General features: G+C 36.1%; 2 protein-coding genes across 10 annotated transcripts in view; one reads left to right on the forward strand and one right to left on the reverse strand.

The window, feature by feature from the left end:
- LOC102613465 (receptor-like protein 15) overlaps positions 1–14,559 on the forward strand; it is a 180,916-nt gene that overhangs the window by 141,632 nt on the left and 24,725 nt on the right. The gene's annotated exons all lie outside the window — the stretch shown is intronic.
- On the reverse strand, positions 10,441–12,227 carry LOC102627204 (small RNA-binding protein 11, chloroplastic-like). Of its 5 annotated transcripts, none has more exons than XR_008050969.1 (4): positions 11,414–12,227; positions 10,978–11,046; positions 10,790–10,896; positions 10,441–10,712 (listed from the first exon to the last, which is right to left on the reverse strand). XR_008050969.1 is itself a non-coding variant. In XM_006487859.4 (4 exons), exons 1-4 carry the CDS (start codon positions 11,426–11,428, stop codon positions 10,605–10,607), a joined length of 258 nt encoding a protein of 85 aa, XP_006487922.1. In that variant the 5' UTR covers positions 11,429–12,224; the 3' UTR covers positions 10,441–10,604. The 5 variants fall into 5 exon arrangements, 2 of the variants coding, with proteins under 2 accessions (XP_006487922.1, XP_052288113.1); XR_008050968.1 differs by having other exon boundaries at positions 10,973–11,046; XM_006487859.4 differs by having other exon boundaries at positions 11,019–11,046; positions 11,414–12,224.

A 14,559-nucleotide genomic window follows, 5' to 3' on the forward strand; every position in this document is an offset into this window, starting at 1 on the left:
GAGATCTCAGATGTTGTTGAGGAAACTATTATAGTTGGTGATATCTCTAGTTTAAATGCCTTAGCGGACCAAAATACTCCTCGCTCTCTACGACTCCTTGGTGAAATTAATCAACAGCCCGTGCAAGCACTTATCGATAGTGGTAGCACCCATAATTTTATTAAACCCGCTGTGGCTGAAGTTTTGGGGTTAGCAGTATAAGACACTACCACATTCCCAGTATATATCGGTAATGGTGATTCTTTAGTTTGTCGATATGTTTGTTCCCAAGTCACCTTATCTATGCAAGGCCATGTTTTCTACATCGACCTTTATGTTCTTCATATTGAGGGACCGGATATTGTCCTCGGAATTCAATGGTTACAGCTGCTTGGCAAAGTTTCTCATGACTATGCGGCATTGTCAACGGAATTTTTCTATAATGGCTCTCCTGTCTTCCTGCGAGGTGATCTCTCATTGTCTCTAAGACTGATTTCTTTTCATCAATTACAAGCCCTCATGTCCCATGATCAAATCCACGGCCTTTTTGAATTTTTCTAGTTGCATACTACTACAGACGCGCAGGATACCCTCTCTGTTCCAACCACTGCTGCTAAGTTTGACTTCCCACCCGATTTGCCTTCCCCTGTACTTGCCCTTCTTCATCAATATGAGCAATTATTTCACACTCCATCTTCCTTACCTCCTCATAGACTTATTGACCATCACATTCATCTTTTCCCAAATACTAAACCTGTCAATGTTCGCCCATACCGTTATCCTCACTTCTAAAAGGCCGAAATGGAGAGACTAATTAAAGAAATGCTTGATCAAGGCATTATTCGCCCAAGTCAGAGCCCATTCTCTTCACCTGTGTTGCTGGTTAAAAAGAAAGATGGCTCCTATCATTTTTGTGTTGATTACCGAGCCTTGAACGCAGTAACAATTAAAGACAAATTTCCGATACCAACTATTGATGAGTTATTAGACGAGCTTGGTGGTGCTTGTATTTTCAGTAAGCTGGATTTGCGAGCGGGGTACCATCAAATACGAGTATGTGACAGAGATATTTATAAAACAGCCTTTCGGACTCATGATGGGCATTTTGAGTTCCTTGTCATGCCTTTTGGACTCTCTGATGCCCCCTCCACCTTTCAAGCGACAATGAATAGGCTCTTTGCTCCTTATCTCCGTAAGTTTGTGATCGTTTTCTTTGACGATATCTTAGTGTACAACACTTCTCTAGAAGACCATTTTGAGCATTTACATAGAGTATTTGATTGTCTTCATACTAATCATTTTTTTTTTAAGCTCTCAAAGTGATTTTTTTTTGCCAAGATAACATTGAATATCTCGACCATATTGTTTCCTCTTCTGGAGTTGAGGCTTATCCTCGCAAGTTGGTGGTCATGTCTAATTGGCCTACGCCGTCTACCACAAAACAATTGCGAGGATTCTTGGGTCTCACAGGCTACTATCATCGCTTTATTAAAGCATATGCTTCCATTGCTACCCCTCTCACAAATTTATTACGGAAGGATTGTTTCCATTGGTCCTCCGCAGCTGACACGGCCTTCGCTGCCTTAAAACAAGCCATGAATGCAGCACCAGTCCTTCGCTTGCCAGATTTTCAATTGGATTTTTTTATTGAAACGGATGCCTCGAATGTTGGTATGGAGCCGTACTGATGCAAGCTGATCATCCGATTGCTTATTTTAGCCGAAAATTGGGTCCTCGCATGCTTGTCGCTTCTACTTATATCAAAGAACTTCATGCCATTGCCGAAGCAGTACATAAGTGGAGACAATACTTGTTAGGCCATTTCTTTATTATCCGAACTGACCAGAAAAGTATTCGAGAACTCCTTCAGCAGGTTATCCAAACTCCAGAGCAACAATTTTATGTTCGTAAATTACTGGGGTATCATTTCAGGGTTGAATATAAGCCGGGTCGAACTAATAGTGCAGCTGATGCCTTATCCAGGGTACATGAAGTTGATGTCCCTAAATTATATGGCCATTCTACTGCTACTCTGTTACTCGCTAGCTGTCCTATTCCTGAATTCCTCTCTATTCTTCGTGCGGAAAATCAGTCCTTACCGGATCTCTTAGCTCTCCATCAAAAGTATCCCACTGGTTCTTTAATGTATCCATATTCGGTCTCGGATGGAATCCTACGGTTCAAAAACAGGTTCTTCATCAGCTCTCACTCTGTTTTGAAGCCTTCTTTATTACAAGAATTTCATGCCACACCAGTTGCAGGTCATGCCGGAGTCAAGCGGACATTAGTTCGTCTATCCACTCTCTTTTATTGGCCAAATATGCACAAGGATGTGGAGTTATTTGTCGCCTCTTGTTTATTGTGTCAGCAAACAAAATACTCTACTCAGGCACCAACTGGACTCCTTCAACCCTTGCCTATACCTTCACTAGTTTGGTAGGAAGTTACCATAGACTTCATTACAGGTTTACCCTCTTCCCATGGGTTCACTGTTATCTTAGTCGTTGTTGACCGATTGACAAAATCAGCTCATTTTGGTGCTCTACCCACACACTTTACAACAAGCAAAACAGTTGTTTTATTCACTGATATGGTTGTTAAGCACCATGGTTTTCCTCGTACAATAATTTTAGATCGTGACTCTATCTTTCTTTGTAGCTTTTGGAAGAAACTCTTTGAGTTAAGTGGTACCACATTGAAGCATAGTACATCATATCATCCTCAAACGGATGGCCAATCAGAGGTTATTAATCGAGGACTCGAGCAGCATTTGCGAGTATTCACACAAGCGAAACCGACATCGTGGTTCGATTATTTAGGCTAGGCTGAGTTTTCTTACAACACTAGCTTTCATACAAGCATCCAAATGTCTCCTTTTAAGGCCTTGTATGGTCATGAGCCACCTGTAATTCCTTCCTATACCGGGAGCTCTACTTCAATCCAAGCACTTGATGAATTGCTGCTGGAATGTGATGCCTTCCTAACAGCCTTGAAAACCAACTTGCGAGCAGCTCAACATAGAATGCAGCAAAAGGCTAATGCTCATCGCCGTGAGCTAGAGCTTCGGGTCGGGGATCAAGTTTTGGTTAAGTTGCAGCCTTATCGGCAAATATCAGTTGCAAACAAATTATCCAACAAGCTAGCGAAGCGATATTATGGTCCTTTTCGAGTAATGGAGCGTATTGGCGTTGTGGCCTATCGCTTGGATTTACCTCCTGATTCTAAGATTCATCCAGTCTTTCACATCTCACTTCTCAAGCCGTTTCATGGTCAGGATGCCTCACAAGTTCACTCACTACCTAGCGAGTCTTACAATAACCAGCCTATGTCTGTTCCCATTGCTATTTGTGTTCAACGTCAAGTGTTGGTTCATGGCATCCTACAATCCCAAATTTTAGTGCAGTGGCAGGATTGTGCTCCTGAGAATGCAACATGGGAAGCTCTTTCCGAATTTACTAAGCAGTACCCGAATTTTCACCTTGAGGACAAGGTGATTCCTCAAGGAGTGGAGGGTGATACAACCCCAATATTACAGTTAGACAAGCCCAACTCAGCTAGCTCTATCAATAGCGAGGAAAAGGCCCAGGCAAACTCAAGTGAGGCTATCCAAAACCGACCCCAAGATATCATCAAGCCAAGTCGCGTAAGGAAGCCACCCAAATGGTTCAAGGATTACACACACTGAGCATATATGAGCAAAGGACTCGGTTTCTAACGGCCTTAGCTCTTTAGAGAATAATTTTTTGTTATAGAGAGAGGTTGTTATTTAGTTTTGACAGCTGTGAGCATATTCTTGCTGCTATAAGTATTTCCATGGTTGTATTTGAAGGGATATATATAAAAATTCTGGACTTAGTTTCTTCTTCTTCTCTGAATTTTCCTCTCTATTCTCTCTTGCCATTCACTCGTTTCTTTAAAATTCTGGGAGCTTGCACTTGCTTGAAAAGTGTGGAAACCTTGCTGTTCGGTGTGTTCACCAGCTGCATAACACATTCCAATCAACCAATGATTCTGATCTAGTCAGCATATTCAACCCACGAGCGAGTAATACCTCCATTGCTTCTTTAGATTTCTCAACGAAATTCCACATTCTAACCATACTTCTGAACTTGTTGCTCCTATAGACTAATACAATATAAAGATTTCTTCCCACACCACCTCAGCCCCCACTCCTAAAAAACCAATTTAAATTCTCATTGACTGTACAACCTATAGTCCATACCAAATTGAAAAATTTACAAATATAGAACCTCAAAGAATCTTCTTGCGTTCTATTTTTTACGGCAAGAAAATTGACTTTTACCACATGCAAGTCAACAAATAAAACAATCATGTCTTTATGAGATGCACATTTTCAGACGAATCTGAAGAACAATGAAACCATAAAAACCTAATATGAGAACACCGAGGACTCCAGATATCATCTATAGAATCTTTGGTCCACCCTTGCATGATGAAAAAAAATTGAAGGCTTCGTTACCAACTCCCCAGGTTGTTTTGTTCTCCTATCTCCTAAATGTAAAGGAAACGCAACCCGTTCTTTTTCCAATCTTAAGGGGCACAGAACGACTCTAGTATAAAATAGTCAGTTTCTATACAAAAATAACTCCTTTGCACTTGGCACTGCACATCTCAAAATAAAAAGCATGCAAGGAGGAGAATATAATAGCATTAAACAAGTTTTATTAACCAAACTTCAAAGATGCCACACAAGGCAAAAAAGAAATCTGTACAAGCCAGATTCCAAGAATAATAATTCCAATATAAAATTCAGGAAAACAATAACTAAAACCAGGTTCACGAGGCCTCGGCAGAAGCAACATGTAATAACCATACTCTATTATTTGAAACACATTTCCAAGTTTGGTTAAGATTCTAAACTATTCTCTATGTGTCAATTATTAGCATGTAAAACATAATAATATACACTTAAACTACTACACTAGTAAAACCAGTAAAACAACAATACCTGCTAAAAAGATTTGCTACCTCTTCACATTCACGAGCATTGTAGAACCAAATCCCATTTACTTCTTGGGATGCATTTCGATATAACAAATACGGAACCTGAACTTCAAACTCAAAATCTCCCAAAAGATTTTCCACTAAATTATCTGCACATATCCAAGATATTAAAGCTTATCAGTGCAAAAACATATGCAAAAAGACATGAAGGTTAGGAGATATAACTAAAACTTAGCAACAACTGATAAGCACAACAAGACATGAAATATAACACAAGTTGTAGACAAGATAGACTCACGGTATCTAAATAATTGTACCAACCCCCTCTCCTGATGGTCATAAAACGACCAATATTTAACGCTAAACAACAACATTGCAAATACTTTAGCCTCTGTAATATTGGCATATAAATATTTTCGGTTAGGTACATTCTATTCTTCGTTCTAAAACCTCAATTATTAGCTAGAACTGTGATAAAGTGATTCATCACTGAAATTAAAACTAGTTCACGTACAAATAATCAAAACTAAAATAGAAGCAACGATAAACCAACATGTATTACGTCGATTCATCACAACAAACTGAAATCGAGGCTGTGTGTTCCTGAAAATTGAAAAAATAATAATTTCACAAACTTCATATGTAATACAATCTCCAAAACAACGAATATCAAATGAAGAAATGGAAAGCATAAGAGAGAAAAGAATCTAATTTTATTGACCTTTTGACGACGAACAGAGATCCTTCAACATCCTTACGACTCCATTGGCTGAGGTCGATGTTGAACTCGTAGAAGGTGACATGAGCAGCCGTGATGAGGATCTCCTCAATGAATGGATCGATTCGCTGAAGAACTGTCAAGTTTAGGAGTTTTGTGCTCTGCTGGTCCAGATTAGGCATCAATTTTCCGTTCTGCGACATTTTTCATAGTCCTTTTGGGCTCTGCCCCAAGCAGAAGCCCCATGGTCTTTCTGTGAGCTCTCTCTTTTGTAAATAAAGTGTTTGATAAGATAGCCGAGAGAGCGTGAAAGAGTTGAACAGCCAAACAAGGTGAGGTGAACAGTTTGGACTGAGACTCGAGATTGATCTTGCTTTAACGTCTTTCAAACATCTGGGAAATAGCATTTATTTCTTTCAATTTCTCTACTTTTTTTGTTTTCCTTTATGTCATTTAGACCCCAAAATTAGATTTATTATAATCATATTTTACCCATACACTATTAACCCCTTTTATTTTTTAAATTTATCAATATTAATGTGTTAGAATAATGTTAGAAATCCCAATTATTATCTCAATGTTTCAATCATAACTAATATAATAACTCATCGGTAACTGCAACATTAACTTAATTATTAATGTTTATCATGAAATGATGAGATTATTATTCAAGAAAAACTTAGTAAACATCAATGACTAATATAATGTGACAATTACAGTTGAATATTAGTACAATAATTAGGATCCCTAAAGTTAGTGAATGTATTATAATATACGTATGTTACACCACTTTTTGTCTCTCAAATTAAATTAAGTAATTTTATAAACCTAACCTTTTATTACATTAATTAAGAATACATATATGAACGAAAGATGTACAATTTTTGTTCTATTTTTCACTATTATTTACCATTCATTTACGTACGTCACTTGATTTTTTGCGATTAATATGCTTAAATGGATCTCTTAGAAAAATATAAAAGAAAAAAAATGAGGACCGAAATTATTACACCTACAACAAATTTGCCCAGAGAGCAATAAATCAAACTTGCTTAGGAAGTACAATGATTAGTTAACAACTAAAAGAGCCTTCACCTATCATGTTAAAGCTTCTGTCAAGCAAACACCCATTGAAAGCTATTTAGGTCCGTTTTGGATCATCGGAAATTTGACAAAATCATAAAAACCCTCATCTTAGAAATTCCAAGCATCAGGCAATAGTCCTACTTTATTGATATTGAGAGTTACACAATAAAAGTTTCGTACAAATTTTGCAAATGAAAAGCACATAATACACTTAACTAGGAGGAAAAATTAAAGTGTATATATTACGAACTGCTAACAATATACAATAGTAAAAATCACTCTTATGAACTCACAAATACTAGGCACCAATAAGAGTATGATACAGCCATTCTAAATGAAAGAGCATACAACTGTTTTACAACTATGACACATCAGAAGATATGTTAGTAGGATTAATCCAGATACCTTCGAACCCAATTAACGAACTTGAGTCAGAAACTAGGGGCCCCCAACTGAACCTTACAATCTTGAAGGAAGAAGGAGGCTTGTGGTCCAGATAGGTGACTTACTAGATCTCCTGCCATGAGAATATCTATTGCTTTGGACCTCCATTGAAATTTCTTTTTCCCTTTTCCTTGTTTTGACTTGGAACTTTCCAGCATCATCTATTTGATCTTTTTTGAAGGTAAAATAGCAATCTATAGGTTGCCAACATGTTATTCTGCCAAACCCCACCCCACCCCCCCGGGGGACAACAAATCGACCTAGCTAGTAACCACGTTTTTGCTCCCTTTCAACCACCGTTAGGCAACTTTTCTAACCTTTCTTCATTGCCCACACCTACAGAACTATAATAAAAAGACTACGTTACTATTTGGGTAGAGAAAATATACAGACTATATTATTATTACATCGCATTTTACTAATTAACTAGTCCAAGACTTCTTTAGTGTCAAATCAAGAACTAATTAGAAAAGACAACTCATGATAATACAGACCTTAATAAGCAATTGCTAACAACATCCCATATACTCCTATTTTAGCCTTCACTATCCTGGTAAAAACACAAATAAGTCTTGCAAACGAACATTTATAAGTAAATTCAACATTAATTAAGATTAGGTATCTACTGCACCTTCAACCAATGACTGGGTGAATAGCATAGTCAACCATCTAGTTCCTGTAGCCTTCCATGTACCTATGTTAGTTACATTTTACATATTAAGCCACGAAAACGAAGAATCACAGCCTGATAAAGAAAGCCATTAATTAATAGTTTTTGTTTAAAAAGTTATCGTTTAGATCTTTCCTATTCAAAGAATCAATGTAATCCAAAGAGAACTCTTCCATTTCAAACAGTGTTAGAAGATATTTGCAAAGCCTAAAGATAATTACAAGGACCAAGATATACACAGATGGTTTCTTTATGGGACCAAAGAGCTTTTTTAGATGTTAAAACTGTTTCAAACTGTTTTTCTTGTTTGGTTTAACTAAGGAAGAGCTTGTGGAAGATTAAAAATGATGTTTCCTGTTCTCTGTAGGAAGCTTTTAGGAGATTTTTTGGGCTTTTTTGAAAGGTTGAATTGTCAAAAATAACTTGATGTTATTGTTTGCTAAAAGATGTTATATGGACAACTAAACAACCAACAACATTTTGTTAAAAGCTCTACTAGTGTAGAATCTACTTAAAGAAGCTATACCAAACAGACTTTAAGACTGAATAACTCGATCTTAAGTTTGTAAAATTGGACTCAGAATCTCCACTAACAACCCCGCTTCGGTGAGAAAGCCCAAGCCTGTTACTTTGTATAACCTTATTCTGTATGCTTGATTGCAGGAACTGGCCGATCATACCGACGAGGTGAGTGTGCAACATGAGGTGCTTGACGGGATGTTTACTTTCTATGATACAACTAAAGCTAGCCTCAACATATATCAGGTGCCTGCTTGTTTTTACCTTCTAGAAACTAATATTGTTTAGACGTGTAATCTCTCTCTCCATTGAACGCTAGACGGCTCGTCTCAAGCCTTCTACGTACTTCAGAGTCCTTCATTAGCTTTTTATGTATAAAGTTTTGATCTTTTTCCTTCATTTGCTTGAAGCTCATTACTGCAGATTTTTTTTACAGGTTGCTAGTGTAACATTCGACTTGCTGTTGCTTCTAGTGTTGGGATCGTATTTAATTGTGCTTTTCAGCTTTCTTGTCATAACAACTTGGGTATTACTCTTTCTCCATATCAAGCTTGAAGTTCTAAATTTCAGTTTTATCTTTTATTTGATGTTTTATAATTTCATTGCAAACAGATTAGAATAGAAACTTCAAAAGTTCCAAGTTTTCCAACAGGGTCTTGATGATCTAATCAGTTTGTTTCGAAGACCCCCATCCCGTAAGGTAAAAAAAGCTTGATGCGGAAGCACGATGCTGCACCAGTCCTGTGTAACTTTTTCAGAGAAGATTTTCTCTCATAACCGAGGTGGAAGTCTCCCAGGAGAAGTTGGCAAATGACAACTACGAATGTGTTATGGTTTAGCTCAGTGACACAAAGGATAGTTTTCAACAATTGATCCTAGGAAGATGCCTATAGCTTGTTGTGCCAAAAATAGAAAATCTAATATGCGAAAAACATTTGTTGAGATTCATTTTAGTTAAAATTGTTTTATTGAGTGTTTGGCAAACGAGAAAATGGAAGAAAGTTGAGAGAATAAAATTGAAGCTAAGAGGATTCTAGAACATCTTTCAATTTGTTCCGAATACTCAAAATGTGAATACATTGTTGTTTATGTACACAGCTGAAGATAACAGCTTAATTGTATAACTAACTACTACTTTAGCAATTTACTAAATATAACTAATCAAACTAAATCTTCACGTGTACTGGTAATCACATAACCATCAGGTGCCAGCTGGACAGCCAAGTCATCAACCTTTAACTGTGTGCTATAGCTGCCGCAATCCTCTGCTTTATCTTCTGTTTTGCTTACTGTACAGCAAGCATGATGAGCTTCCTTAACAATTTTTCATCCTGATGTTACAGCTGGCCTTTTTTTTTTTTTTTGGGCAGAGAATAATGCTTATGTGATTTCTGAACTTGGTGATTACAGCGGATAGAGGCACTAAGCCAAGAGAAGTGTCTGAATTATCGAAACAAGACGAATTATTTTTTTGTTTATCGCAGCAGACGATCTATGAGCGGAATTTCTTACAATAAAAGATGTGTGTCCACGGGCTTGTATTTAGTCTCGTAATGCATTATATATATGCACGCGCACACACTTTGAGAAGAGTAATTTTCTTTTGAGCCAATCAACAGAATGTACATTTCTTCTATGAACTTGTATCCGAAACCGCAGTTTTTCGGGTTTGATGCATCTGGGAAAATTTTCAGATGGAATAAAACCACTATGCGCCAAGGTACCAACGATGTTTCTTCCAGCTTATGAGCACTTCAAATCAACTTAGGTCATATTTACACAAGGGCGCATATGATATCAATCTAATGGCAATTATATCATCTAAAATCCAAAACCAAGAGTCTCCCATTTTCCCGTTCATATTATCATAACTTGAAAATTGCAAGGTAGCCGCAGATCCAGCGCAATCTCCCAGATCTTTGCTCCTTCCTCATAGCAGTTACCCAAACGATAAACAGAGATATCCCATGTCAACAAGAAGGTAATCATAAAAGAACAACAGAATTGTTGCAATATATTAATATGAAATGTAAAACAATTTTGAGAAAAAATATTGGGAAGATATTTTTTTTTCATAGAAGTTGCAATCTTTACATTATATACTAGTCTGACTAGGCTATATAAGGAAGCTATATGAAATTAGAAAAATAAGCTATACTAGGAAAGACTAAATATATGTACAGAAAATTAGGCTATAATCTCCAACTTTCGACAAATTTAATATCAATTTTCTTCAGGAGACTGAGGAAGTTGTCTTGCAAGGGGCGCATCAGTATTGTAACGTCTGCTGGGTCTTACATTATCCACAAAAATAACTCGTCCATCTAGTAACTGCAAGTACATACTGTGAGATGCTTTAACTCAACAATATAAGCATGGTAAATTAGAGAAAAATGATGCAATTTTACCTTCCCATTCATGTCTGCCAAGGCTTTTTGGGCTTCCTCTTCTGTACTGAAAGTCACATACCCGTAACCTTTTGATCTATTCTTACCTTTATCCATTATTATTGTAGCTGCAAAAAGAAAAGAATCGGATATTACAAAATAGTGAAGAGGGAAGAGGGGTTGAGACTTAAAACAGAAATAGACCAAACCCTCAGTGACTTGGCCAAATTGTGAAAAAGCATCAGCTAACATCTCTTTAGTGGTCGAGAAAGATACGCCTGCAAAAAATGCCAGTTAATTTTATCATAATTAGATGGTCAGATTGCAAATTCTGCAGCCAAAGGCAGTACGCAACTGAATGAAGGAAATCAAATATGAACATGTCTTCAATCTCAAAATATTAAGAGTAGCATAAGTAACTTGTGAAACAGTTATAAGTTCAAAGGAATTAGATGATGGCATGGTTGAATTTATAAATATTTGATATTTTGGACCGAACAGGGCAAACAGATGGATCCAGATAATTAAGAAAAAATATCAATTCCATGCAACCAAATTAGTGTGTACAATGCAATTGCCTTTCCCTATGAGAGTAGAGGGCCTAAATACAAGCAAAAACCTACTAATGCATCTGCAGAAACTCACATTCACTAGCTGCATGATTAAATCACTGGATGGTCTCGCTATGCGGTGAAGAATGAAATAATTAACGACCTGATAAGGCTGCAAGGTGAAGAAACTATTCACCAGAAAAAGTTCAAAATCAAATCAACGTGGTTTTGATTTTGGAAAAAATGAAACAATACGTAGTGAATGAATCTGCTCGTAACTATGCAAGACACAATCACTTCCCAGGATCTCAGATATAGATTTACCAAGTTGCACAGATTGAAGAACGAATCCAGAAAGAATCAATTTAACACAAGAATTAAGAGAACTGAAAAGAATAGAAACAAACACAGACAACACAAGAATCAATTACGTGGTTCGGTTGCACCAAGGAGGTACAACCTACATCCACGGGAGATGCTTTCTGAAGAGCTTTTATTGAATAACAATGGAGGATCTTTTACAGGGCTTTTACTTAAGATTACAGAGAACTCATCTTTCACATTCTCTGATATCTCTCTCTCTTAACACGGTTACACACACGCTCAGCTCACAAACTGAACTACAAGAGCAACGAATCAGCTAAATCCAGATTGCACAGCTTGTTGACACGTTGAGCAACAAACTTAACGAACTGAATCAAGTTGCCTCGCACGGCTATCACGTGCATCACTTAAAGCTTTCCCTTAAACGACACAGAAGAACTGCCGTTTCAAGCTTAAGAAACAAGTGATTACACACGTGCTTCAGCCCGTGACTTTTAAGTGCTCTTATCTTATATTGCCAAAACGCTGCCGTTTAGAGCTGATGAGTTTGATTCACCAGCAAAGCCTCACACAATATCACTTGAGCAAACACTATAAAATTATTCAAAGAAATCTCTAGGTCAGTATCCAAATATGTGGCTCCGTCAGTTCCACCACAACCCAAAATATCAGATCCCCCCATTTGGATTCGACTGATCAATTTGAGCATATAAAATCGGGTAAGAGGTGAGCAGAAGCGGCCCAATTTAGTTATATGCCATGCATGCGATCAAAATTGAATGGTTAAATTCAGTTGTTTCCAATAATTTTATGCTGTATCTTTTTTAATAATAAACAAAACTTGCATTAAAACTAAAAGTAGGGTAATACCTGATTTTATAAATAGATTGCAATGTAATTTTGAAAAATAAAACAATAATTTACGAAATGGTTATAACATAATTTTAATTTTTTTTCAAAAAGGAAAAACAACAAAAGTAAGAAATAGAGAACGAGGGCTACAAAACAAAAGTAAGAAATAGAGATTGAGGGCTACAAATTTTGTATCTTAAACGGTCGTTAGATTATTTGTAAATGAAAGCAACGGTGAGATATTGGTGGCTTATGGAAACAGGTAATCATAAGGACTATGAGTTTTTTTTTTTTTTTTGTTACATTGATATATAACAATCAAGATTCTATTAATATTTACAATCAGAATTTTATCTGACTATCTTTGATAATTCTAAACTAGTACAACCCAAATTCCTATTCTCATATAATATCAAAGAGAGATATATATTCTTTTCCACTATTAACGAAGAGACATTTTTACTTCTATCCAATTTAACTGGAACGAGAATTAAGTCCTTTCAATAGTCAGGATTCAGAACTCATACACGCTAGTTTGAGAGCGTAGGGTGTGACAGTGGGCCAAGAGACCATTGCCAAGTACAAAAGAGTGTTTGCAATTAATTCAAACCGCTACACACGGTATTGCAACCAAATCGAGGGCCCATTTTTGTTTATTTCATTGAAAAGTAGTTTGCACAATTAATTCAAACCGCTACACACGCTATTGCATCTTTTGAAAAAGAAAAATGGAATAGTTTTCCAAGATTAATTCAGAGAATAAGATTTAATAATGATGATGTTAGAAATCTTGATATTTGAATCTTAATATTATGTATCACTGATTTATTAAATAATAGATTTTATAGTTTGTAAAAGTATTTAACCACTTGATAAATGTTATATTTGTTGGGACTAAATTAGGACTTAAATGTTGGAATATCTAACATTGCATAAATAAATAAATAAAAACTTAACAATTTATCTTCACACGGCTAATTATTTTTACATCTCGACTAACATTAATTATTTTAAAAGTAATAGTATTATTAAATTGCCCTGACTAGTTATCAAAAGATGAAAGCATGTTAAAATAAGAAATTACTAGGAAACATGTGCTTAAACAAATGTTAAGGCTACGAACAATTAAGAAGAAACAACTTAAATCAAAGGTTAAGATTATGAACAATTTAAGGAAGGTATTGAGCAGAGAAAGGGACGGAATGGTTGTTTGAATTGCCGATGACAAAAATGCTTGTGTTGTGAAAAGAAATTTGATGGTTTGTAAATGGGTTGAATTTTTCGCTCGCTTCAATGACTTGCTTATGCCCAATATATTACTTTGCACAGTAGTATTTGGGATCCTAACAATCAACTCTTAATTTGGTCCCAATTAGTATAGTAATCATCTATTGAGCAGTAAAATATTAATTCTAATAGTCATGAAATCTAATATCTAATAGATTAATAACACACATAAATTAAGACTTAACTGTCAGAAATCATAACATTACTCTACTCTTCAGTGGAGTTCTCTTAACAGATTATGTGAGATTGCCTACATTAAAAAATATGTTAGACTGCTTGTTGAAAGCAATATTCGCTTTTTCATTATATCCATAACTTTGAATTGATAAAGTTGCATTCAATAGCTCTTGAAAAGACTAAGCAGGTCTTCTTTGCATTTGATTGCTGGCATTTCAGTTAAGTATGTCGTTTACTAAAATTTTTCTTGCTTTCAATTTTCACTGTTGTTTTTTTTTTAATATAAAATAATTTATTTAAGTAATCATAGAAATAAGAGAGAAAAGGGGGCATTTGTTGACTCAAAGTCAATTACAAATATTCCATGCCTAACTTCCACGCACCCTAAAATGGTTTGATTTGCTTTCACGTGTTCATGAATTTCCATGAAAGAGAGTGCCTCTCGTCTCTTTCCGGACAGTGACTCCAATTATGTTAACGTGACAAATACATAACGTTATTACATACAAGAATAAGTTTTTGGAGCCGAGACTTGAGGGAGGTTCTATCTAATTCTAAAGATTGTAACCAAGTCATTATCCCCAATTTTTTTAAGTTAAA

Source organism: Citrus sinensis, chromosome 8 (assembly GCF_022201045.2).
Source record: "Citrus sinensis cultivar Valencia sweet orange chromosome 8, DVS_A1.0, whole genome shotgun sequence".
NCBI lineage: Eukaryota > Viridiplantae > Streptophyta > Magnoliopsida > Sapindales > Rutaceae > Citrus > Citrus sinensis.